The sequence below is a fragment of the Balaenoptera borealis genome (assembly GCF_965194805.1).
Source record: "Balaenoptera borealis genome assembly, chromosome: 21".
In the NCBI taxonomy this organism is placed as follows: domain Eukaryota; kingdom Metazoa; phylum Chordata; class Mammalia; order Artiodactyla; family Balaenopteridae; genus Balaenoptera; species Balaenoptera borealis.
The window spans coordinates 7,771,837-7,795,529 of record NC_138880.1 but is presented as its reverse complement, the minus strand read 5'-3'; the positions used below and the strand labels follow the sequence as shown (position 1 = coordinate 7,795,529).

The 23,693-nt window shown below is 49.3% G+C and overlaps 1 protein-coding gene across 5 annotated transcripts in view; it reads right to left on the bottom strand.

Moving 5' to 3' along the window:
- Positions 1 to 5,887: 5,887 nt before the first annotated feature.
- The window catches only part of RAB11FIP1 (RAB11 family interacting protein 1), a 33,282-nt gene continuing 15,476 nt past the window's right edge, over positions 5,888 to 23,693 (bottom strand). For 2 of the 5 annotated variants that reach the window (XM_082374939.1, XM_082374942.1), the window contains exons 2-6: positions 21,355 to 21,800; positions 19,686 to 20,475; positions 16,879 to 18,672; positions 16,000 to 16,108; positions 5,888 to 9,050 (exon numbers count right to left, since the gene is read on the bottom strand). In XM_082374939.1, the coding sequence (XP_082231065.1) occupies positions 8,832 to 9,050; positions 16,000 to 16,108; positions 16,879 to 18,672; positions 19,686 to 20,475; positions 21,355 to 21,800 (3,358 nt within the window). In that variant the 3' untranslated portion in view covers positions 5,888 to 8,831. The remainder of the gene's footprint in view (positions 9,051 to 15,999; positions 16,109 to 16,878; positions 18,673 to 19,685; positions 20,476 to 21,354; positions 21,801 to 23,693) is intronic. The other 3 variants (XM_082374941.1, XM_082374940.1, XM_082374943.1) reach the window with 3 other exon arrangements.

The following is a 23,693-nucleotide window of genomic DNA, read 5'->3' as shown; positions in this document are numbered from 1 at the left end:
CCCTTAACAGATAGGGATTCTCCCTTGAGGATTAAGACACAGGTCACAGCTGTCTTCTTTAGAAGACCAATAAAGTATGCATCCTAGAGCTGAAAAGTTTTCAACAGAAAAACGGTACTTATTAGTATGAAGAGATGAGGTGACATAATGACCATGTACCCAGTGAGTCCTCAAACAGAGGATGTGAGCCTCAAAAAAAAGGGTTCTGATCAGGCAGAGCTATAGGTTCTTTTGAAAGAGCTACAACCAGTGGTCAGGTACAGAGGACTCTATGCCTTAAGAGACTGTGAGTTCTCTGGACCACAGTGCAGAACAAGAGCATCTCTGACCAAAATAAGATTGCCTCTTGTCTGTAATCCACGCAGCAGCCTTCTCTGCTTCAAATGCCACTTTCCTCTAATATAAATTGGGAGAGAGGTGCTGTACCTTTCAAGAATTGTCCGTTCAGCCCCTCTGGCTCACAAGTCCCTCCCCTCTGCTCAGGGCTACCCCAAAGCCTCCCCTCCCTTCCTACTGCACAACAGAACTTCTGGCACCCTGGACCTCAGTGAACTGTCAGGATTCCAGGTATTAGCTGACCAGTGAACACAGAGCAGCTAGACTTCCAGTTTTTCATTTTCCACATCAGCATCACATGAGATGGTTAATGGGCTATACTGAAGGGTTGAAGAACTGAATGCGATTATAATATAAATGAAAACATATCAGTGAGATGGGAACTTTCATAAGATTCCCCTCACACGTCAAGAGGGAAGCATTAAAAACCAATCAAACCAAACAAAAACACCTTCAAAAGGTGTCAGCGCCTTCTTTCCCACACTCTCCTCGAGTCTCTCTCCTCAATAGCCACATCTAAGGGTCCCATCCGGTCCCCCAGAGACTGCTTTCTCAGAGCAAGAGAACCGCTCTCCTAGAGAAATCCCATGCGCTACCACAGGGCTTGGTCCCACTGGAGGGATCCACCCCCTCTCCCAACCAAGGGATGCAATAATCTCTAACAGTCCATTCCCTGAGGTGTGAATTACTCACTTTAGCCCCATGCCATGCGAGGGCTTGAGTGAGCTTTGGTGCCCCAAGTTCCCTCTTTCCTAGACTTCCCCACTACTGTGAGGTATGACAGGATTTATTTCTGGTTGTCCAGCAGATCAATACTGGGGACACACTTGTGTGCCCATGTGTGCACACACAGCTCTCAGAGACATCTGTTAGTTTCAGACAGTGCAGTCGACATCCTTACTGGGGATGGGAAACAGGTCCCTAAAAGCAACATAACTGGCACTGGGAGTAGGTGTTTTTTGTTTTTAATTAATTTATTTTTTGGCTGCGTTGGGTCTTCGTTGCTGCGCGCGGGCTTTCTCTAGTTGCGGCGAGCAGGGGCTACTCTTCGTTGCGGTGCGTGGGCTTTTCACTGCGGTGGCTTCTCTTGTTGCGGAGCATGGGCTCTAGGCGTGCAGGCTTCAGTAGTTGTGGCTCACAGGCTCAGTAGTTGTGGCTCGTGGGCTCTAGAGCACAGGCTCAGTAGTTGTGGCGCATGGGCTTAGTTGCTCCGCGGCATGTGGGATCTTCCCGGACCAGGGCTCGAACCCGTGTCCCCTGCGTTGTCAGGTGGATTCTTAACCACTGCACCACCAGGGAAGCCCAGGAGTAGGTTTCTTTTTTTTTTTTTTTAACTTTTTATTTTATATTGGAGTATAGGTGATTAACAGTGTTGTGTTAGTTTCAGGCGTACAGCAAAGTGATTCAGTTATACATACACATGTGTCTCTTTGGGAGTAGTTCTTTACATTACCATACAGAACAGCATCAGACTCCTCTCATCCCCAGTTTTGTGCAGATCTTGAACTGAACTGCAGTTTTTTAAAGTGGAATTTTACTACAGTCATCTACCTATGACAGAAGCCCCAAAATTCTGCTTTCCTCAACACTACTCACAGTAAAGTGGAAGAGCAGCTTTATGATTCTCCTACCAGCAACTCTAGGGGTGGAGGGGTAATTCTCTTCCAGCCACAAGTATGTGATAGTGTAAGAGAGCCTCGCCCTCAGACACAGACAGGCTAGGAGGTGGTCAGGACCCAGGCCAGAAGATGGCGCGCTCCACTAAGACATGCAAGTCTGGGGTTCACGTTCTCAGGAAGAAATCTGTTTATTTAGGAAATTTATTTGCCTTCCTCTGGGAAATCAGGACAGATACATCAGCCTCCGTGCCTTTCCTGCTGCTACATACTCTACCGAGAGTTACCATCATTCAGTGATAGTGATGATCTGTTTTTTTTTTTTTAAGGGATATTTATTTATTTATTTTTGGCTGCATTGGGTCTTCGTTGCTGCACGTGGGCTTTCCCTAGTTGTGGTGAGAGGGGGGCTACTCTTCGTTGCGGTGCGCAGGCTTCTCACTGCAGTGGCTTCTCTTGTTGCAGCGCACGGGCTCTAGGCACGTGGGCTTCACTAGTTGTGGCACGTGGGCTCACTAGTTGTGGTTCGCGGGCTCTAGAGCGCAGGCTCAGTAGTTGTGGCACACGGGCTTAGTTGCTCCGTGACATGTGGGATCTTCCCAGACCAGGGCTCGAACCCGTGTCTCCTGCATTGGCAGGCAGATTCTTAACCACTGCACCACCAGGGAAGCCCATGATGATCTGTTTAACAGATGTTCCTCCAACCTCTCTCCCCTACTCCTCCCTGAGCCTGTGAAGCTGGAGCCATGCTTCTTGTCTGTAAGGCTGGAGCCCACATGGTATCTGGCACGTAGGCTTTTGGAATGCTGAGTGCCCAGGATGGGCTGGATTAGAGCAGAAAGCTACTGGGGAGGGGCGGCCATTGGAAAGGATGCCTCAGACATGGTCCAGATGTGAAATACTGACCTTAAGGCCAGAGTTCTTTCTAGAGAAGAGGCCAGAGAGGAGGGCACTGGTGGCCTGAAGGAAGCCCCCGGCCAGTCGTCCCTTGGTGACATGTGCATATGTGTTAGGGATCTACCTGTCTTTGTTACAAGTCTCCCTGGGAATGACCTGGCTTTCTCACCCCTGTGTCCTGGCAGTGCCTGCTACACTCCGGAAAGGCTGTCCAGCTCTGGTGGACACCTGTCCTGGGTGGGCCGATCAGAAGCAACACATAGACGGGATTCCTCAGAGACAGGATCATTTCTAATCTGGAGCGAGTAACCAGTGGGAGTTGGGCTGCTCTCAGGGCCTCTCCCTGGGCTCCTTCCAGCTCAGATGACTCTAACCCAGTTTCACTCTGAGCCCAGAGGACCCCCTCGCCTCGTCACAGTGAGTCTTGGAGACTTTCTGACCGTGTCCCCATCACCTCAGCTCTTCAGTAGACAATGATTCTTCTCTGACACCCAAGGGTGACACAGGCTCGGTACAGGGCACGGCCAGGACTTCCTAAATCCTTGTGCCAAGTCCCTGCCCTCACTCATATTCACTTTCCCCTTTCCTGTTGTTTATTGTGTGACCCCAATACACTTTCCCTCCCCTGGGCTGAGCCCCGCTGTGTTCGGTTTCCTGATCTCCCAGGAACAAAGGCACCTGGTAACTCTGAGAAGGAGGTCACAGGCCTAGAGCACGAGCACAGTCGCCTCAGAGGGAACTTCCCTCCTCGGAGCCGTGGCTCGTCGGGCCTTGTCTTGAGGCCCTCCATTTTCCCTGCCCATCCTCCAGGATTTCAAGTCACTCAGAATATTATCTCCTCCACCCCCAAGGCTAGAGGAGAGTGGGGCCTCCTAGTCTGGGGGCCTAGACTGGGGGTCAGCAAACTTTTTCTGTGAAGGGCCAGAGAGCAAATATTTAGGTTTGGTGGACGTGAAGGTCTTTGTTTTAAGCACTCAAGTCTGCTGTTGCAACGTGGAAACAGCTGTAGACAATTACCTAAATAAGCACTGCTGTATTCCAATAAAATTGCGTAGACACTGAAATTTGAATTTCATGTAATTTCCATGTGTCACGAAATATTATTTTGATTCTTTAATTGTTAAAATGTAAAAATCTCCAGTGTTCAGTGAGGTGTTGTTGACTGTGGTCATCATTCCGGCCACTTGTTCATCCCACATTAAAAAAAAAAAAGGAAAAATCATTGTGTTTTTTTTTTGTTTTGGCAGTACCCCACACAGCTTGTGGGAGGCTTGTGAGGTCTTAGTTCCCTGACCAGGGATTGATCCCGGTGCCGCAGCAGTGAAAGCGCAGAGTCCTAACTCCTGGACCGCCAGGGAACTCCCGGGAAAAATTCCTTGGCTTGAGGGTTACATGAACAAAAGCAAAGCCATAGTTTGTTGACGCTTGTTCTAGAACCCCAGGTCGGACAGGTGAGGAGTTCAAATCCTTTCTTTACCTGCTGTGGGACCCCAGGCAAACTTAAGTTTTGATGCCTCTGAAAGTCTCCATTTCCTCATCTGCATAATGGAGATATTATCTACCTTGAGAATTGGAAATAGTACTCAGCAGCGCTTAGTGAATAAGCAGGAACTCAATAAACAGGACTTCCTTTTGCGACCAAGTTTCAGCCTGAAGTGAGCAGTTGATATGCAAGAATGAAGCAGCTTTCTCTCAGCTCTGAGGGCTTAGTGTCACCAGGGTGACTATTTCCAGGGCTTGGGATACAGGTGTGTAAAAGAGTCAAACGTCGAAAGGCTAAGTAAGGACATCCTCCCTCAGGAGATTCTGTGGCTTTGGGATCCGCTGGTCCCACAGAGTTCAGCTAAGCCAGCTTTGAACTTGAATGGGAAGTGATCGCACCCGCCTTCCCAGGAGGGGAAGCCTGCAGAAGCCAAAAGATGACACCCCCAAAGAGAAGCCCAGGGCACAGGCTCCATCGGCTTCAAGATGGGGTTCAAGGGCTAGGGGAGCGTGTGCTGCCAGCGCTTTGGCCACAGTCATGGTGGTAACTGTACCCTGTAAATGACATTTTCCACGGGGAGGTGGGCAGGGTGCCCCCTCCAAAAGCAAGGGAAATGAATCTTGGGGGAGAGTTGGGGGTCATTCGTGTAAACATTCCTTCCTTAGAGACTCTCCTTGGAGGGCTTTTTGTTTGTTTGAAGCAAATCTGGGAGGCTGTTGTTTCAAGAGAAGCTGCTTTTGTATCACTGTATGCGGTGGCCCCACTGTCCACATCTGGCTGGGTAACCAGGCCCCTCACCCAAACCAGGGAGGCCTTCAGGTAGCTCCCCCCAGCCCACCCAGGGGCTTCATGGGTGCTGCCTGCCTCTGTGCCTCTACAGTGTGACTTTCATCTCTAAGAAAGAGCATCTCCTCCCTTTTGAGAGGTTGGGACCCTTGGTTGAGGCAGGCAGACCTCTCACCTCATCAGGAAAGGGTGGGAGATTGGTAGAATGAGCTCAGGAGGAGAGTCCTTTACAGCCAGAATTCCCTCTACTCAGAAATGAATGAACTCAGTTGATGGAACCAGGAACCTAGATCTGGTACTGATCTGGGCATTCCTGAACCCAGTGTGAATTCAACTCATGCTCCAAAAGTCAAGATGTCACTCTCTGGGGAATCAGTGGGGCAGGGGTGAGGAGGTAGGGGGTGGCATGGGGGAGGGAATCAAGAAAGTGGCCTTGTTCATGTGATTAGCTGAAGGCGACCACTGCCAAGGAAAAGGTGGCAGCCTGTAGCACTAGGGACAGGAAATTCAAATGATGTTCATCTGGTAAACACCATAGTCCCTTCCAGGCCAAAATATGGGGTATGTCATAGGGAAGGGTCAGAGATGTCCCTACCTCCAAAGGAGAAAGGGCATTGGGGCCCCTGGGCACCAGACAGTGTGGCAGCAGCAGGAATCCAGGCAAGAGACCCTCATGGGGTGAGAAACGCCGGTCACGCCCCCAAGAAAGGTTTTCCAAGAAGACAGAAGAAATTCTTACTGCACCCGTACGACACCACAGACACAAATCTTTGAAAGGTAGTGCCATTTTATTTAGTGTTGTAGGAAATTTTAGGTTACTTCTTAAAAACAAAAGCAAAGAAATTCAAAATTCCCAAAGTAACAAAGCAGGAAATAAGAATTCTATAATCCAAAGATGCTGGGTGAACTTTCAGTCAGAGGGAGGAAGAGGTCAAGTTAGCAGCTCACATGATAGATACTGAGAAACCACAGGGTTGAGGTTGGTGTGGAGGTTAAGCTTAACTGGAGGTTAAGCTCTCCGCCCACCTAAGGCAACAGATCCTTCAGCCTTGAGGGACCATTAGTTAGCAGTTCTAAAAAAGAAGGGGCACAGGGAGGGAAGATCGTGCCTAATTTAACATCAGGTTGCCTTTGGCCTTCAATCCGGCAGGTGGCTGAGTGTCGTGGACCCTCCTCCCTCTGTGCCCTTCCGAGCCCCCACTGTTAGCAGAGCTGGAAACCACACACGTATCCCACTCACCATGCACGCACCCTCCACTCAGGGTCAACGCTGTTTGTGTGGCAAAGGACAGACTTTCCTGCTCCTCCATTCTGTTACCCGGGGAGGCTGACACACAGGAAATAAAAGGGTTGGGCAGGACATCTGTCAAAGGCCAAGGACTGAGATGATATGGAACACCCAGGCAAAGGGTTGACATTTTTTTCCAGACGCTGACCTCCAACTGAAGTTCACTGCAAGGTGTTTGGTATGTCATCGGATGCTTCCCTGAAGTACTGACTGGTCTTCTAGGGGGTCAGCCAGGCAAGGCCAAGAAAGAGCTGCTCCTGCTTCCGCAGAGCACGGCCTCCTCCTAGGGCCCATCAGTTTGGTGAGCGTTTTCAGCAGCTAGAGGCTAATTCAGGCTCTCCTGGTATAGACGGCTGGGTGTAAGCCCTCAGACCCACGCCGGCTGCAGGAGCTCCAGCCCTCCAGTCCACCTGCCCCTGTGAACAGCTCAGAGCAGGCTCCAGCTCTCCTAGCTGAGCTCTCCCTCATAGTAGAGTCCTCAAGGACAGGTGTTAAACAGTGACCTTGAGAGGTGCAGGAATGCTACCTGGGGATTTTTTTTCCCAGCAGTGGTAGAAACCAGACACCCTTGAAGTAGATTGTCCTTCATTCTCCAGAGTTCTCGAGTGGCATACAGAGCAGAGGAATTTGCTCCTCCACCCGGACGTTCCTTCAAACAGAGACTGGGTCCCATCCCCGAGGTCCTAGCAGCAGATCTTTCCACAACAACCAGCTCTCGGGAAGAATGCGGGTCTCCACAGCAGCTCTTCCGAGGAGAAACCACTCAGCGCTCCCGCCACCCAGTGCACGCGGGTTATCACCGTCAAAGTACATTGACATCAAGTAAAAAACATTGCAGAACAAATATATACACGTGCATCTGCAGAGTTCAAGCGAATATCCAGTTCTCTTTATAGGGATGTACATAAATCTCATAGCACTACAAAAATACAAGTCATCTGAGAAGTTTACAGTGGTCCCCAGTACTGTAGGAGGGTATTAAATAAAAGAGCTATCGATAATTAAAAGCAAATTAGCTAAATCAAGTTACAGTATCATCCTTCAGATTAAAGTGCTCTGATATTAACTAACGCGGCAGCAAACGTGATCCTGAAAAGGGATTCCACTGCCAATCATCTTGCCTCAACTTCAATATAACAAGAATGAACATAGAAGAGAGTTCCATTTAATAACCGCTCTCATCTCAACCCCTGCCCACCCACTTGGCCTGTGACATTCTTCCCCCAGGAGAGATGATGGGATTTGATGAGATTCTGTCACAACTGGGAGAATAAAATGAGTAATACGGAAAACATTCCAATTCCAATATTAGGTTACTAACAACGAAATTACCTGAAGACTCTGAACTGGTGCTATTAGTTGAGAAGGGGGCAAGTGTCCTAGTTTAAAAAAAAAAAAAAAGTATGTTAATCTAGTTTAAAAAATACAGCCATCTAAAAATAGGTATCATCTTGCTCTTTGCAATTTTATAACAAGGGGCGGGGGAGGGAAATGCCGAGAAGAGCTGCCAAGGGAGCCAGGGGGCCGAGCGACGGCACATGGGGGAGGGCCAGTGGATGCCACTGCAGTTGCTCCGTACCTGGTGGGACTGTTTTAGCAAGTGCTTGGGTCACCCGATCCCTAATCAAGGCACTGACTCGGTCACTCCAGCCAGCAGGGACCCTGCGATCACAAGAGGAGGGATTTTGACCAACTGCCCCAGTGCAAAGTGATTCTAGTTCCCCTGGTCTACTTTCCGTACCTCCACAGACAGCCCCTCTTGGTTGATAAAGAGCACACTTGAAGGCTACAGAGTAGTGGAGGCTGATGTCTGCAAAAGGCAGCTTGTTCCAAATCTCAGAGGCACACTCGGAGGCGCACCCTAAGCTCCTCTGCTCCAGTCGAAAACAAAAGACCAAGTCCGAGGAGCTGGGTAGGTTTACATTGTATCAAAACTTAGCATCTGCAGCCAAAACGCCACAGCTGAGCTACTCAAAAGCCAAGAAAGTATGTGCAGCACCACACCAATTGCCTGGTCCTTGTCATCTCACCCTAAGCTTTAATGACTAGGGGAGACGTACTTTAAAATCTCAATATTAAAGAAAGAAAACCCCAATGTTAAAAATACATTATTACCCCCAGCGCCATCTGAACCTCTCGGCCAGGATCAGATCTAATGACCACGTCTCAGGTCAGGCATAAAATATTTACAACTTGGTTAAAGGCACAGTGGCATTTGAAAATAAAACCCTGGGAATGTCCAATAAAAGATTCATTGTAATAATTAACCTGGCTTCTGTGGGTGGGATTGACTCTTGCCAGATAAGGCGCGAGGGAGATAGCGATTTGGAGCCCGGACCCTGGCTCTCAGGCACACCGAGTCCTCGGCCTTGGGAGCAGGCGGAAACAAACTCACACGAAAGTCTCAGTGCCGGAGGCAAGCGATTCACATCTTTCCTGCTTTTCTGCCGACCTGAGAGGGAACCCGGAGGATGCTGGGGGTCTCTTCCATGACCCTGACCAGGAGGTTGTCGATGTAGTCTTCCAGCTGGCGCACCTGACACTCCTTCTTGCTTATCGCTTCCTTCTGTTTGAGGACCAGCTGGATTAGCTCGTCGTGGGTCAGCTGTGCATAAGCAAACTCGGGTTCCGAGGGCTTGTATTTCTTTGGAGAGGGGAGGCGGGGGGAGAAAAGTGATAAAGTCAGTCAAGGAGTCAAACATCTTAAAGAAGTACAAAAGAGGTAGCTTTTAGTGACTGAGTCTGTGATCTGAGTCTCCTGGGAATTCGTCTTTGATTTGGGTGGAAAACTGATGACGGATGAACTTTTCTGTGAAAGGGCCAAAGAGTTAGTATTTCAGGCTGTGCAGGCCACAGGTGGCCTTGGCTGCATGTTTGTCTTTGTGGTTTGGTTTGGTTTTTTGTTTTATGACCTATTAAAAATGTACAAACCGTACCCAGCTCACAGGCTGCAGACCCCCGGACTAGACTCTGGGCTTGGGGTTTAGTGATGTAATGACTGGTGGCCTGTGAACCCTGGAGCTGGCACAACCAGATATCCAAGTGGAGCTGAGCGCCAAGCTAACGTGACCTGTGAAGAAACCCTAGTGGCAGACGGTGCAGGAGGCGACACTGTCCTCCCAAGACAACACGTGGCCGTTCATCCCAGAAGGCCTGCTACTGCCTCGGCTGTGCTCAGGAGATCTGGTGATTAGGAGGGTGCACTGGGAGACCCCACTGTAAGTCATTCCCCAAAACTATACAGAGTCAAAGCCAAGGGCCACCATCACAGCCATCGATGGCGCCCCCTCTGGGCACAGTGGCAGCCCTGTCCTGACCAGAGCGGGAGCCCCGCGGAGTTACATTTACAATCTGGGATGACTCATGGCTGACTGCAAACTGCCCAGGCCCCAGCCACGAGGAAACGCAAGATAAGGATTACATAAAGTAACACGCTGTACCAAGTCTCCGGTGAGACGGGAAAAAACCCCAAAGCTAACTTTTCCTGAATTCTGTGGCTCAGATTCATAAGTTTAAAGAGAAGAGGTCATGGGGCAACCTCAAGACAGTTTTGCCGGCGGAACTCTGAGGTAATCACGGTTTCACCGAGGAAGGCTCAGAACCACCTGCTTCAAGAAGCAGCTACGTCAAGAGCAGGGTCAACCCTGACACGACACAAGAGAAGGCCCTGTTCAGTGCAGTGACGCAAGCTGCCTGCACACCGGCCAGAATCCCGAAAGAAATCCCGTCCGTCTTGTCCTGGCTACAAAGAACAGCACGATGATGGCAACACTGGCTTAGAAACGTGCCTGACGCTGTCAAATAGGGTGTGTCTGTTCACATATCCTATCAAGGAAAAAAGTAGTCTTTGTAAACAACAGCCAAGAATACATCCTCCAGGGGTGTTAGATTATACCCCTGTCACAGAAGGATTATATTCATTCAAAAATATTGATTACATAAGATGCTCTGCAAGAGAGTTTGGAGATAGAAAGAAGCAGCAGCTGACACCTGGAGGGAAGGGCAGGCAGGTGCTCCTCGAGAGGAGGGGCCAGGTCCCCACAGTGTCTGACACACCTGGGGCTTCACCTGAGTGTCGGGGTCCAGAGAGATATGACATGCTCCAGCTGCCGAACAAACAAGAGACCATTGCTACATGGGTGATCAGGACAAGCTTCAAAGATGGAGTAACCTCTGAACCAGACCCTGGAGATGAATTAAAATTAATTCCCCCCCCCCAAATAACAGGATTTTGGTTTGAATTATAAAAGGAATATTTATGTATCATAGAAAATCTCAAATCCAGAAGAGGGAAAAAATTATTACCCATAGCTCCAACACCTAACACTGGGGTCTCTTTCTTTCTTATTCTTCCTGTTTTTTTGTTTTGTTTTGTTTTGTGGGTTTTTGTTGTTGTTGCTTTTTATTTGGTTTGGTTTATTTGTTTTTGTTTATTTGTTTGTTTGTCGCACTGCACGGCTTGTGGGATCTTAGTTCCCTGACCAGGGATTGAACCCGGGGCCCCGGCAATGAAACTGTCAAGTCCTAACCACTGGACCGCCAGGGAATTCCCTTCCTGGGTTTTCTTTATGATATGTTTTACAACTTTAGCATCATACAATATCCCGTTTTATAGCTTTTGAAAATCATTATTTTGTGAGCATTTTCCCATCATTAAACTTTAGAAAAATTGCTTTTTAAATGGATTTTCTTTGTTTGTTTAATTTTATTTCTTTATTTCTTTGTTTTATCTTTGGCTGTGTTGGGTCTTCATTGCTGCGCGCGGGCTTTCTCTAGTTGCGGCGAGCGGGGGCTACTTTTTGTTGCGGTGCACGGGCTTCTCATTGTGGTGGCTTCTCTTGTTGTGGAGCACGGGCTCTAGGCACGCAGGCTCAGTAGTTGTGGCTCGCGGGCCCTAGAGCGCAGGCTCAGTAATTGTGGCGCAGGGGCTTAGTTGCTCTGTGGAGCAATCTTCCCGGACCAGGGCTCGAACCCGTGTCCCCTGCATTGGCAGGCGGATTCTTAACCACTGCGCCACCAGGGAAGTCCTAAGTGGATGTTTTAAATTTCATTATATTTTAACCATCTCTCTGTTGCTGGATATTGAGGTTGGTTTCAATTTTCACAGTTATATAATAACATTTATTTAAATGCGTGACCATAAATCTTTGGTCACATCCCTAAATGTTTCCTTAAGACAAATGCATAGAACTGAAGAGGCGTGCGCAGTTAAGGTACTTCCTACAAACTGTCAAACAGCTCTTCGATTTGGATTCTGTAACCTAAAGAGGAAACTATGCAGGACTTTGAAACCATTAGAAGTTCCTATTCATGTGATGACTAAAAAAATTAAAAAGCAATCCAGCAATTACAGAAAGTGAGTAATGACCATGGAGAGGAAGAGGTGCAAAGAAAATACCCATTAATTCAAGAAACAATAGTGCCCAGTGTCACACATTTCCTTCCAGGATTTTTACATTGGATTTTTCCCGCATAGCTGTACCAATAATGACGTACATTCAGATTTGTATCCAACTGTTCCCATACAATATGACAGATGATTTTTGGATCTAGTTGCCTGTATTATTTTTAAATGGAAGTGTGGAAGCCACCTGAATAAATAATACATTCTTAGTTTTAATCATCTATAAAAGATGGCGGCCCTAAAACAATAACAACAACAAAAGCCATTGTAGTAATGATTCAGCTGGCTTTTCGTAGCAATTTCTTTTCCTAGCCTCTCTCTCACTTTGCAACATTCCAAAGCGTAGTTATTTTTATAAGCACTGTTTATGCCTTAGTACAAAGCGTCTATTCTGCGGTCGGCCAATAGCCGGCTCCAGGAACCTTTCCATGTTTACTCAAAGTAGTTACCAGGTATGGTCCAGGACCAACAGCTTTGTTGCATCCAGGCAGGGGGGCAGCAGCGGAACTTACAAATCATGAGTAGAATAAGCAGCCATTGCCTTTGTTTTAAGGCAAGTTACTCTCAGTCAGGGCCGGGAGATAAGCCCCTGATTAAATGAGCTTTGAAAAGTAAACATTAAACAAATGGGACCTAATGAAACTTAAAAGCTTTTGCACACCAAAGGAAACCATAAACAAGACCAAAAGACAACCCTCAGAATGGGAGAAAATATTTGCCAATGAAGCAACTGACAAAGGATTAATCTCCAAAATTTACAAGCAGCGCATGCAGCTCAATATCAAAAAAACAAACAACCCAATCCAAAAATGGGCAGAAGACCTAAATAGACATTTCTCCAAAGCAGATATACAGATTGCCAACAAACACATGAAAGAATGCTCAACATCATTAATCATTAGAGAAATGCAAATTAAAACTACAATGAGATATCATCTCACACCGGTCAGAATGGCCATCATCAAAAAATCTAGAAACAATAAATGCTGGAGAGGGTGTGGAGAAAAGGGAACACTCTTGCACTGTTGGTGGGAATGTAAATTGATAGAGCCACTATGGAGAACAGTATGGAGGTTCTTTAGAAAACTAAAATAGAACTACCATATGACCCAGCAATCCCACTACTGGGCATATAACCCTGAGAAAACCATAATTCAAAGAGAGTCATGTACCAAAATGTTCATTGCAGCTCTATTTACAACAGCCAGGGCATGTAAGCAACCTAAGTGTCCATCAACAGATGAATGGATAAAGAAGATGTGGCACATACATACAATGGAGTATTACTCAGCCATAAGAAGAAACGAAATTGAGTTATTTGTAGTGAGATGGGTGGACCTAGAGTCTGTCATACGGAGTGAAGTAAGTCAGAAAGAAAAACAAATACCATATGCTAACACATATATATGGAATCTAAGAAAAAAAAAGGTCATGAAGAACCTAGGGGCAAGACGGGAATAAAAACACAGACCTACTAGAGAATGGACTTGAGGATATGGGGAGGGGGTGGGGTGAGATGTGACAGGGTGAGAGAGTGTCATGGACATATATACACTACCAAATGTAAAATAGCTAGTGGGAAGCAACCGCATAGCACAGGGAGATCAGCTCGGTGCTTTGTGACCACCTAGAGGGGTGGGATAGGGAGGGTGGGAGAGAGGGAGACGCAAGAGGGAAGAGATATGGGAACATATGTATATGTATAACTGATTCATTTTGTTATAAAGCAGAAACTAACACACCATTATAAAGCAATTATACTCCAATAAAGATGTTAAAAAAAAAAAAAAAAAGAGTAAACAGAATGGGAACCAAGGGTCTTGCTCACTTCCCGAAAGCTAGGTGTTTGCTTCTCTTCAGAGCCAAGCTGCATGCCACAGTAAACGGAAGAGGGGACAGGGCGAGGGGGGTGCTAAATGACTCTAGTTTTCGTGATGGTCCCTTCCATGCTGTTCTTTTGCCCAGTTTCCCGGTAAATATCATTAACTCCAAGAGGACAAGTGCTGCCCCTTCTACACAACCACAGAAGCCAGACAGGCTAGGCTGGCGAAGTTAGGGTCCACCTTTAGGCTTTGGGCTAAAGCACCGTAGGTACACAGTTCTGGCTACAGCTGATCATTTTGAGAATGATGCTTAACAGTGATGCCCCGTCAGCGTGGACAACAGGGAAGAGAAGGCAAGACGGCCGGAAGATGCTAACTTGTTTTCAGCAGCAGGTCGTTATTACTACTCAGTCTCTCGACCCCAAAATCTCCAGCTTTGAGTGTACCTTCAGCGCAGCCCCTGGAGGCAAAGGGGCAACAGAGCCGTAGGTATCAGCCACCGCCTGGCACTTGCAAAACGCTTGCAGGAGTGAAGGAGACGTGAGCAAAAGTTTTATTTTAAAAACACAAAAACTATTTGACGTCCTGGAGTCCCTGGGACCGTAAAATCTATGACTGAATGTAACTTCTAGACGCTTGCAGTAAAATAGAAACAAAGTTTATGTCTCCCAACTGCGATCCCCAGGGGTGGGTTAGGAAATTCCTGTCCACGTGTCTGAAACATAACACATCTGAATCCCTCTGATTTTAGAATCAGAAAGGGCAGGATGAGGATACTCTCCAGCAGAGATCATCTGGGGGGATTGGTTTTGGTTTTAAGGGGAGGAGTTGGGTTTTTTTAGTGTTAGCCACTCAAGTTTTTTAAAGAGCAGAGATCTTCTCATCCAGCAATAGTCGTCCTGGGAATTTAGCTTACGGAAATCACCTGCAAGAAGGGACAAGTTCTATGCGAGAAATTATTGATGACAGTGTTATTCATATTGAAAAAACAGAAAACAAGCTAAATATCCACTAACCGGAGAGTGAGTAAGTAAAGACTGACATAACCGTTTCAAAGAATAATTAAGTAGCAACATGCAAAAGTGTTTACGATATGATACTAAGTGAAAAAGAGGATTTCAGAGTGTTTCCACGCAGGTGATGGAGCTGGAGAACGATCATTTTGCTACCACCACGTTCGTCAGTGGAAACTGAGGCCTGCAGAAGGCTGATAAGGGGCAGGAGGCTTACACGGTCTGAAACGAACTCCCCACACATTTCTCACTAACTGTAAAGGGGAAAACTAGCAACTTTGCACTGGCGAGCCTAGTGGACACCACTTAACCTAAGTCATCAGACTTAACACCCCACTAACAGCACAGGCTGGTGTCACGGGCTCTTTACACAACGCACTGGAAAGGGCACGTTATCTCTCTAGTTAATTCCTGCCGAGAATGCCCAGCCTCGACCAAACCGCAGGGAGACATCAGACAAATCCAAACTGAGGAAGGTTCTACCAAACGACTGACTGAAACTCTGAAAAAGGTCCAGGTCTTGAAAGACAAAAGAGGCCAAGGAACTATGCCAGAATAAGGGAGACTCCCGAGACGAGGCACTGAGTGACCCTGGACCGGAGAACAGACAGACAAGAAAGGGCACTACTGGGAAAACTGGTGAAGGTGAAATACGGACCGCAGATGAGAAAGTAGCGAGGCATCCATGTTCAATTTCTTCATTTTGATAAACGCCTTCATTGTTAGGAATTACGCACTTAAGTATTTAGGGGTAAAAGGAGCATGACGTGTGCAGCTTACTCTCAAATAATTCAGGAAAAAATATATACGTAGCTACAAAGAGAGAACGGAGTAGGAGAGGGTGAGGGTGATAAAGCAAATCTGGTGAAATGTCAACGGTTGGTGAATTGGAATGAAAGTATACAGGAGCTCTTTGTGCTATTCTTGCAACTTTTTTAAAGTTTGAAATTACTTCAGAATAAAGTTACAAAAAAGTCTATCTGCGCAATGATGACAACTGCGAGAATTTTATATTCTTGCCAAAAGATAAGAAAGGACACGTGGGAAAAATGAGAATATCTGATTTGCATGGGCTGGAGGGTGGGTGACATTTTCTTCTCATTAAAAAGAGTACTGGTGTCAATCATGTTGCTTGACACACAACAAAATTCAACGACAGCCCAAGAACTATGAGGGGAAAAGTAAGTATCCCATGGAAAGTGTAGGGGCTTCCAAAGATCATCCAAAGACCGAGACGTGTGGTTAAGTCACCCCTGGCGTTACTTGCTGCCCAGGGAGATGTATGTCATGGTGACTCTGACAGCGGGTTTTCTAGATCCCTAACTAACCTGCCTCCTTCTGGAGAAGACATACCTTCATCATGGCTTCGTTGACCAAGTTCTCACCGATGACAGTGGCAGTTCCCGAGCTGGAGAGAGCGACCTTGGTGGCTGCCGCGTTCATCGGCTTCACGGGATGAAGTCTAAAGAGAAGGCGGAAAGGACACTTAGCTGTTTCCTTAGACGCTTACGTCACGGCAGAACCGGCAGAACTAGGGACTGCCTCTCTCAGACGTGGCCGCCAATGAGAGGTGACGGGGGAGTGGGGGGGACATGCGTGCTCACACCTGCAGTCCCACACGTGCCAACGTGTGGAAAAGGAAAGGAAAGCGGTCAGCGCGAGGAAGCCACGCGCAAGCCAACAAGGCACCACTTCCGGCCACGTGTCCTGACCTTCTCACAGGACCCTTGGCCTCGTTATCAACGTCAGGAGAACATTAAAGACGGTCTCCTATTCTCAGAGGCAGCTGCAGCCTAGGACTCCACTGTGGGAGTCCCCGCAGAGCCCTCTGTGCCCCAAGAGGGAGGAAAGAGCTCAGAACAAACAAGCCAGCTTCCCATTGGGCACTGCTTAAAGTAAGCTGTCCGCACTGCTGGGTTCTACTGCTGCATCTCAGCTGGTCTCCGAGACTAGGAAATAAGATATGGCTCCCGGTGTTTCTCTGCAAGGACAGCTCCAAATCAGACCGTGCAGAACAATTCTGAATCTATCTCTCAGGACTGCTGCTACTCTGTTCTTGCTACAAACGCAGGGGTGCCTGCGCTGCTCCTGGCCCAGGACACAGCCCTTCCGGCAACACAGGCGGACGCACCGTCAGAACAGCTGTGCGGTGAGCAAGCCCTGGCGTCTGGAGACAAGAAGCAGAGGGGGCACGGCTTACATGCACGAGGACAGTCGTCCCCCGGCTCTCACCTGTGCTTGGCCGACCCGCTTCCAGCGCTTGGCTGAGCCGAGACTGGCTGTGTGTCTGAGGGTGAGACCCAGGCCTGAAGAAGCGGCTTCCTCTTGCCAGAATTTTCCACTTCACCCGCGGAGCCCTCGACTGCTGCTTTTTTTTGAGATTCTGCTGTACTGGTGTGGTGGGTGTCAGAGCGTGCAGAGGTGGGAAAAGAGCGTGTGGCAGGAAAGGGCTCAGAAAAGGGGGGAGTGGACACAAGGGAATCCAGGGCTGCGGCTGGAGGCTGACCCGGCCTCCCATCTCCCACTGGTTTTGCCTCCCCGCTGTCACCGGGGCCCGGAGACTGTGGTTCCTGAACCGCCGAGGCTGTGGTCTGCTCTGCAGAAGCGGGGGTGGGTGCTCTGGGCGCTCCCGGCCTGGGGTCGCGCAGGCCCCCTGCTGACCCGCCGACCTCCCCGCTGGGCGCCCTCTCCCGCTCAGCACGGGCGGGCCACGTGCTCGGGGAAGAAGCCCCTCCTCCCAGAGCTGCCACCGGGGCCACCCCTCTGTCATCTTCAAGCTGATCTCCTCTCTCATCTTCCGAAGCAACTTCGGGGATGGAAGGCAGGGTCAAGTCCAGATGGGCCAGGGCTGGGGGCTTTGCCTCGCAGGCGGACTGAAGGCCGTGCAGGGGGTCAGACAGCAGACCCTCGTGGTCACTGGCTTTGCTCTGGTTCCGCGCCATCGGGGCATCGTCTCCCTGACTGCCGAGAAGGGGACCGTCTCTCCCCGAGCTGGCCGCATGCGCGGGGCCCCCCGAGCAGCTCCCCTTGGAGGACGGGCGGGGAGGGCGAGCCGCCGGGGCAGCGGGCCGGGGTCCAGCCACAGCCGCCCCCTCCTGGGAGTCTCCCGTGTCCCACGCATTTCCGGGGGCGGCCCCTTGCGGCGTCAGCTCCTGGGGGTCACCTCTGTCCCCGCGGACCAGCACAGGGGCCTTCTCCCCCGCCCCTTCTGTAGAGAGCTGCTCGGAAAACAACACCTGCTCCTGGATTTCCTTTCTGCCCTCACAGGCATCCGGACCCATCTCTTCGTGGCTCTGCATCGCAGAGTCAAGTGGAGGCACCGACTCGCCCACGGGAACGGGGGGCACCGCTTCCTTAACTGCAGGACTCATCCCGCCACCCCCACCTGCATCCCCCACGGGAGACCGAGATTGACCCGCAGAGCCTGAGGCTCCCTGCCCCGGGGGCTTCCCGGCAGGGCTGTCCATCCCGCCTCTTCCGAGCGCAGTGGCGGGTGTTACTTCTCGGGCCTCGACAGATGAAGGGATGGCGCCTTGTTGTTTTCTGGGGGGAGACCCCAGAAGCTCTTCTTCTCGCCCCACCTCAGGCTGCGTCCGGAGAGACTGTCCGGGGTCATCAGCGCCGGTCTTCCCCACTGGAGAGTCTTCCGTCCCTTTCCCCACTGGAACGGGTGTCTGCTTGGAAAGCGAGCCCACAGCACAAGGAACAGTGCTTGGAACTTGTGTCAGACTCTCCTGTTCTAGCTCTGGTTCAAGGAGCGAAGGCGGTTCTTTAGGACTGGCCTCACCCACGTCTGCGGAAGGCCAGTGTTCAATGGAAGTGGATGTGGAAATGGGGGCTGCTTCAGGAGAGGGGAAAGAGAAGGAGCCAGAAGGAGACTCAGAGGACTGTGTCTCTGAATCATGCCCCAGTTTAGAAGGGACGGGTGTCTGACCAGAACTGGAAGGGAGAGCAGAGAAAACGACAGGAGAGCGAGTGGAAGGGGGGAGCCTGGGTGCGGGCTGAGCCTCTGGAGACACTTCCAGTCTGCAAAAAGGACACAATAAAATCTGCAGGTCAGTTGCAGATGCAGCATGAGAGGCAAAAGACATGTAAAAATACAGTCTTTCCAAAGGCGAGAACTCTTTTTTATATTGGGGGCAGTACCTTGAGAAGTTAAAGAAGGAACACCAATACTTAATCCACAAAAGGCACAATTTTATCACCAAGTACATCTGCCACAGAAAGGACTGTTGCAATAGAAACAGAAAGATCCAGGTAGAGCAACAGCCTGCAGTCTCTTTTGGTGATAAAGAAAAAGCACCTAAAAAGTGCAAAGCCATAAAAGGTGCACCACAAAGCAAGAGGCAGATTTTGAAGAGGAATACTGTGTGTGTGTGTGTCTGTGAAATCAAAGTAGGCAGAATCTCAAAAAAAAGTCTCTCCCACCCCCAGCCCACAGGAATATCGAGACTGTGTATGTGAGTCATGCTGAGAAGCAGAACACCCGGCTCATGAGACAACGCGCAGAGGAAACACTCAGAGGACCCTCCCAGGCACACTTGACAGTGGACCAAGGGTCTCTTGTGCCAGTAAACCCACACCAAAGTGCAAGGAGGAGAGATTACACCTGCCTCAAAGGGAACTCACGGGAAGAACCTACTAAACCCCGGTCTGCAGGTACCACCACCGAAACCCGGTATTGCTCCCAGACCACGACATTCGGAATCTGATACAACACCAGGGCATTCCACTGTGCTCTGCTTATCTCACTGAGATGGACAGACCAGTTCTAGGTACTTTCGCCAGAAGCAAAAATGTGTGCAGAGAAAACGCTTGCGGCAAAGATGCCTGCAGGGAAAATGTCGGGCAAGGGGCAGACCACGCCTGCGGGCAGTGGCCCCGGGCTGGGGCACATCACTGCGGTCTCTGCAGGTGGGCCAGGCCAGTGGTAGGGACTGGCCAAAATCAATTTCTACAAGGACCACCACGGACCAACAAGCAAGGTCTGCTCTAACGTAGGCCTGGCTGCTGGGCCCCGGGGAAGGGTCGAGACTCACCGGGGTTTCACGGCTCTGGTCTGGGGAGCCCTGGGTGAGGGAACAGGTGGTGCTGGTGCAGCCTTGGGCTCTGGGTCAGCTTCTTGTTCTGGGATCTGCACGTCTTCAAAGGGGTTCGGGGCTCTGCCCCGTCCGGAGAAAATGGCCGCAGTCTCTTTGTCCGATCTCTTCACACGGTCGTCGAGAGGCCCCGCCTGGTCCTCCCTGGCTTTGACCACCACAGGTGTGCCTTCCCTCTCCTTCCCGGGGGTGGCCGGCGGGCTTTCACCTTCCCTGCCCTTGGCCGTGTCCTTCTTCCCGGTCACCAGGGAGAGCAGAGAGGACTTCTTGTTCTCTTGTTTCTTGCTCTCTTTGGTTTCCTTTGCAGCCTCCAAGGTCACCAAAACCGTGTTCTCCCGAAGGTCCCCCCCGCTGACCCGTGGCTGGTAGGATGGCAGGGACATGGACTTGAGAGAGTCCTTTGTGGAAGACTCGGAAGGCACTGCACCTCCTTCCCCAGGCTCCTTCAAAGGTCGAGAGGCCAGGTTTTCTGTAGATGAGAACAAATGCTTCTTCCTGAGGCCCTGGGGGGACGGCGTGGAGGACGGGGAGCTGTCCTTGGTCTCGCTCTTGGCTTCGGGCTGCTCCACATAGACATGGTTCCCGTTGATACAAACATTCGAGCGGGAAAGGATGTCATTCTTAGACCGAAGGCCTCCCAGGAAGGAGAGTCCTTCCTTCTTGGGGAGGTTGAAGTTGATCTGGTTCAGTTGCTTAGGATCCACACTTGCCGTTCCCTTGTGAGACAAGGCTGTGGGAGAAGAACCGAGAACCAAGGGAGTGAGAAGCTACGGGAACGGTTCGCAACGCAGCAGGGCGGGGGGGCGGGGCTTTTGTCCTCACGCATCTGAGTGCATTTTTGGTTGTCACAGCTGGGTGGGGTGTGCTACCGGCATCCAGCAGGTGGAGGCCAGGATGCTGCTAAAGATCTTACAGAGTACAGGGAGGCTCCCACAACAAACAATTATCCTCCCAAACTGTCAGTGGTGCTGAGGTTGAGAAACCGTGCATGGAAGCAAGGAAAAGGGCAGCGCTCTTGGTAGAGGTGCAGAATATGGCCAATAATAGGGATCTGGTCACTGAGACTGAATTTCAAAATACCGAGTTAATTCAGAGTTAATGGAACTGGATTCCTCAGCTTTCATTAGGAATGTATTCCATGAGAGCTCAGTATAAGTACCCAACGAATTAATGAAATATCAGAATTAGTGTAAGGTTCCATGGTTTTATCCTTAATTAAAAAAAGAAGCTCTGCATGCATTCATTCCGTGAGCCCCAAAAGCTTGTACTAACGTACGTCAGTTATAGAGCCAGACGTTACGGAAAAGGGATTCGCACGTTCCTAGAAACCAGAGGGCTTAGAAATAGAGAAGGCTTCCTAACCAAGGTTACCTATCATCATCACCACCACTACCGTGACCATCATGAGCAGCTCCAGCGCCAGCACCACCAGTAAAAGCACCATCACCACCACCCCCGCCATCCCCTCCACCAGCATCACCATCACTGTAATAACTGAGGAGCTGAATTGAATCTTTCTCCTAAGATTTGTTCGTTTCTTCTCTCCCAAAGCAAAGTAGGCTCAGTCGAGGGAGAAGGGCCGAGTAAGAAGGAGGAGAAGGAAACTCACCGTCCGAGGCAGAGGAGGACTTGTCCTCGTCATTTTCCTCATCCTCCCACTGGGACTGAAAGTCTCCAGGACGAAGCAGCACTTTGTCTGACTTTGCAGTCGGCAGGACAGACATGGACTGGGAAAGTGATGTTCTCTGCAGATTGGACCTGGAAAACAAGGTCTTGAGCTTTGACTTCTTCTTCTTGTCTTTCGAAGGAGACTCCTCATCGCTGTCAGCCGAGGGCGTCACGCTGGGGATGATGGCGGACACGGTATCCGATGCGCTGTCCTTATTCTTCCCCTTGATCTTGTCCTTCAGTTTCCCAAATGGATTCCGGGACTTGTCTTTCATGGAAAGGTCAAACATGCTAGCGGTCATGTTGTTTCTCATAAACTGGATGTCAACCTCAATTTCTCCTCGTTCTTTATTCTTCTTCCCCGGTTTGGATTTCAAGGTATACCACCTACGAGGAGAAAGGCTGAGAGGTTACCTTGGAATGGAAGCGCCTAAAACGATGTTCACAGTGCCCGTTACCTGCCCTCTCCTCTCTGCTATCACCAGCCTCGATACAAACCCTGTGTTCTCTTCTTTGGGGGGAGTGAGGGGTGCAGCGGGGGAGGGCAGAACTTGAAGTTTTATTTCTGAGAAGACACCCTCTAGGCAAAGATAGGATCTGATTCTGTACTTAGGGTAAGGTCACCTAAGATCTTGATTCGGTAAAGAGCTATTTCTAAGAATAAAATAAACATTCCATCAAATCACTTCCTGTGACTGGTTTTTTCCTTCAGCGGGGTAAAAATGCAAAGATCATATACAAACAGTTACATAGGTAGAGTGCAAATTTGCAAGAGAAATCTCAGAGAAAAGCAAGGGTTTGTAGAATAGTCCCTGGCAGGGAGTAATGGAAACTGTAAGACAGAGTAAAAGAGATTTGTTAAAGAAGGAAAAAAAAAGAGTGAAATAAACCAGTCACAAAGTGACAAATATTGTATGATTCCACTGACGTGAGGCTGCTAGAGGAGCCAAGTTCAGAGACAGAAAGGAGAATGGTGGCCGCCAGGGGCTGGGTGGGGCGGGGTGACCTGGGAGTGTCAGTTGGGAAAATAAAAGTTTTGGAGTTGGGCAGTGGTGATGGTTGCATAAAAATGTGAAAGTACTTAATGCCACAGAACTGTGCGCTTCAAAATGGTTAAAATGGTCACCTTTGTTATAAGTATTTTACCACAATGAGAAAGAACGAGAAACTGAGAGGAGGCATTCATCCCCAGCTTAATAATCAGAAAAAGGAATATTTCAAGCATGATTCAAGAATTTCACTTGGTCATTTGCAAACTACTTCACGATATGGCAAATGATATTATATCAGCCCGACTCCATTGAAAGACGAACTGCAGAGAAAGGAAACCTCCCCTCGGCATTTTCCATCGGGTGAACCGCAAGAATGTGAGCCCGGTGAGTGGCGCAAGCTCTGCAGAACAAACAACTCCAAATACAGGGCTGACCCACAGCTGCCCCCGGGGTCACCCTCACATGCCGAGAACCACACTCTGATGTTCTTTTCGGTGACCTATTTAAGAGCTGAGGGCTGTGGACTTTAAGGAAATGATGGTTTTGCCCAAATAAACACAATTTCCTCTTTCACCTTCAGCCTGTCCTGCCCCCAGGGCAGATCGCGCCCCCCACTACCTTAGCGCATTCTACACTTAAAGGGGCAGAGGGAAGCAGAAACACACTTAGAAACGTCCTCCTCTGAGTCTCACGAGAATGACATGAAGTGGACAGCATACCCACTTTACAGGTAAGGAAACTGAGGCTCACAAGTTAGGTAACTGGTACAAGGCCTTGCAACTGCTAAAAGGCACAGTCAGGACTCTGAACCAGCTCTACAATTTCCCCAAAGCTTTCTCTTACACCAAGATTCCGGGTTGGCACTCCCTCTGAACTCATCTTTGCTGGGTCGTCTTTAACAACACATAGAAAAGAGGGCTGAAATTTAAATTCTTTTTGAGGAAGGCTTAAGCTTCCAATTTAAATGTCCTGAGATGAAAGAAGAGAAGGGGGAAAGCCCCCATAGCTGCCATCAGCCATAAATCATAGGGCTGCACATAAAGTTCAGATACAACGTCATCGAGAAGGACTTACACTGGATTTACAAAATACAGCCAAGATCTGGGAAAATGACATGAGCTACGATTTTGGACCTTTAGGAGAAATCTTTTATGATTTTTAAAACTACAGTCCACAGCTGGAGGAGCAGGGAGACGCAAGGTCTTTACAGACAGCCTCACCCTGCCAGCCAGCCGAGTGTCTTCCCAGCACATTTTCCACAGCAGGCTGGCAACAGTTTGCATATTTG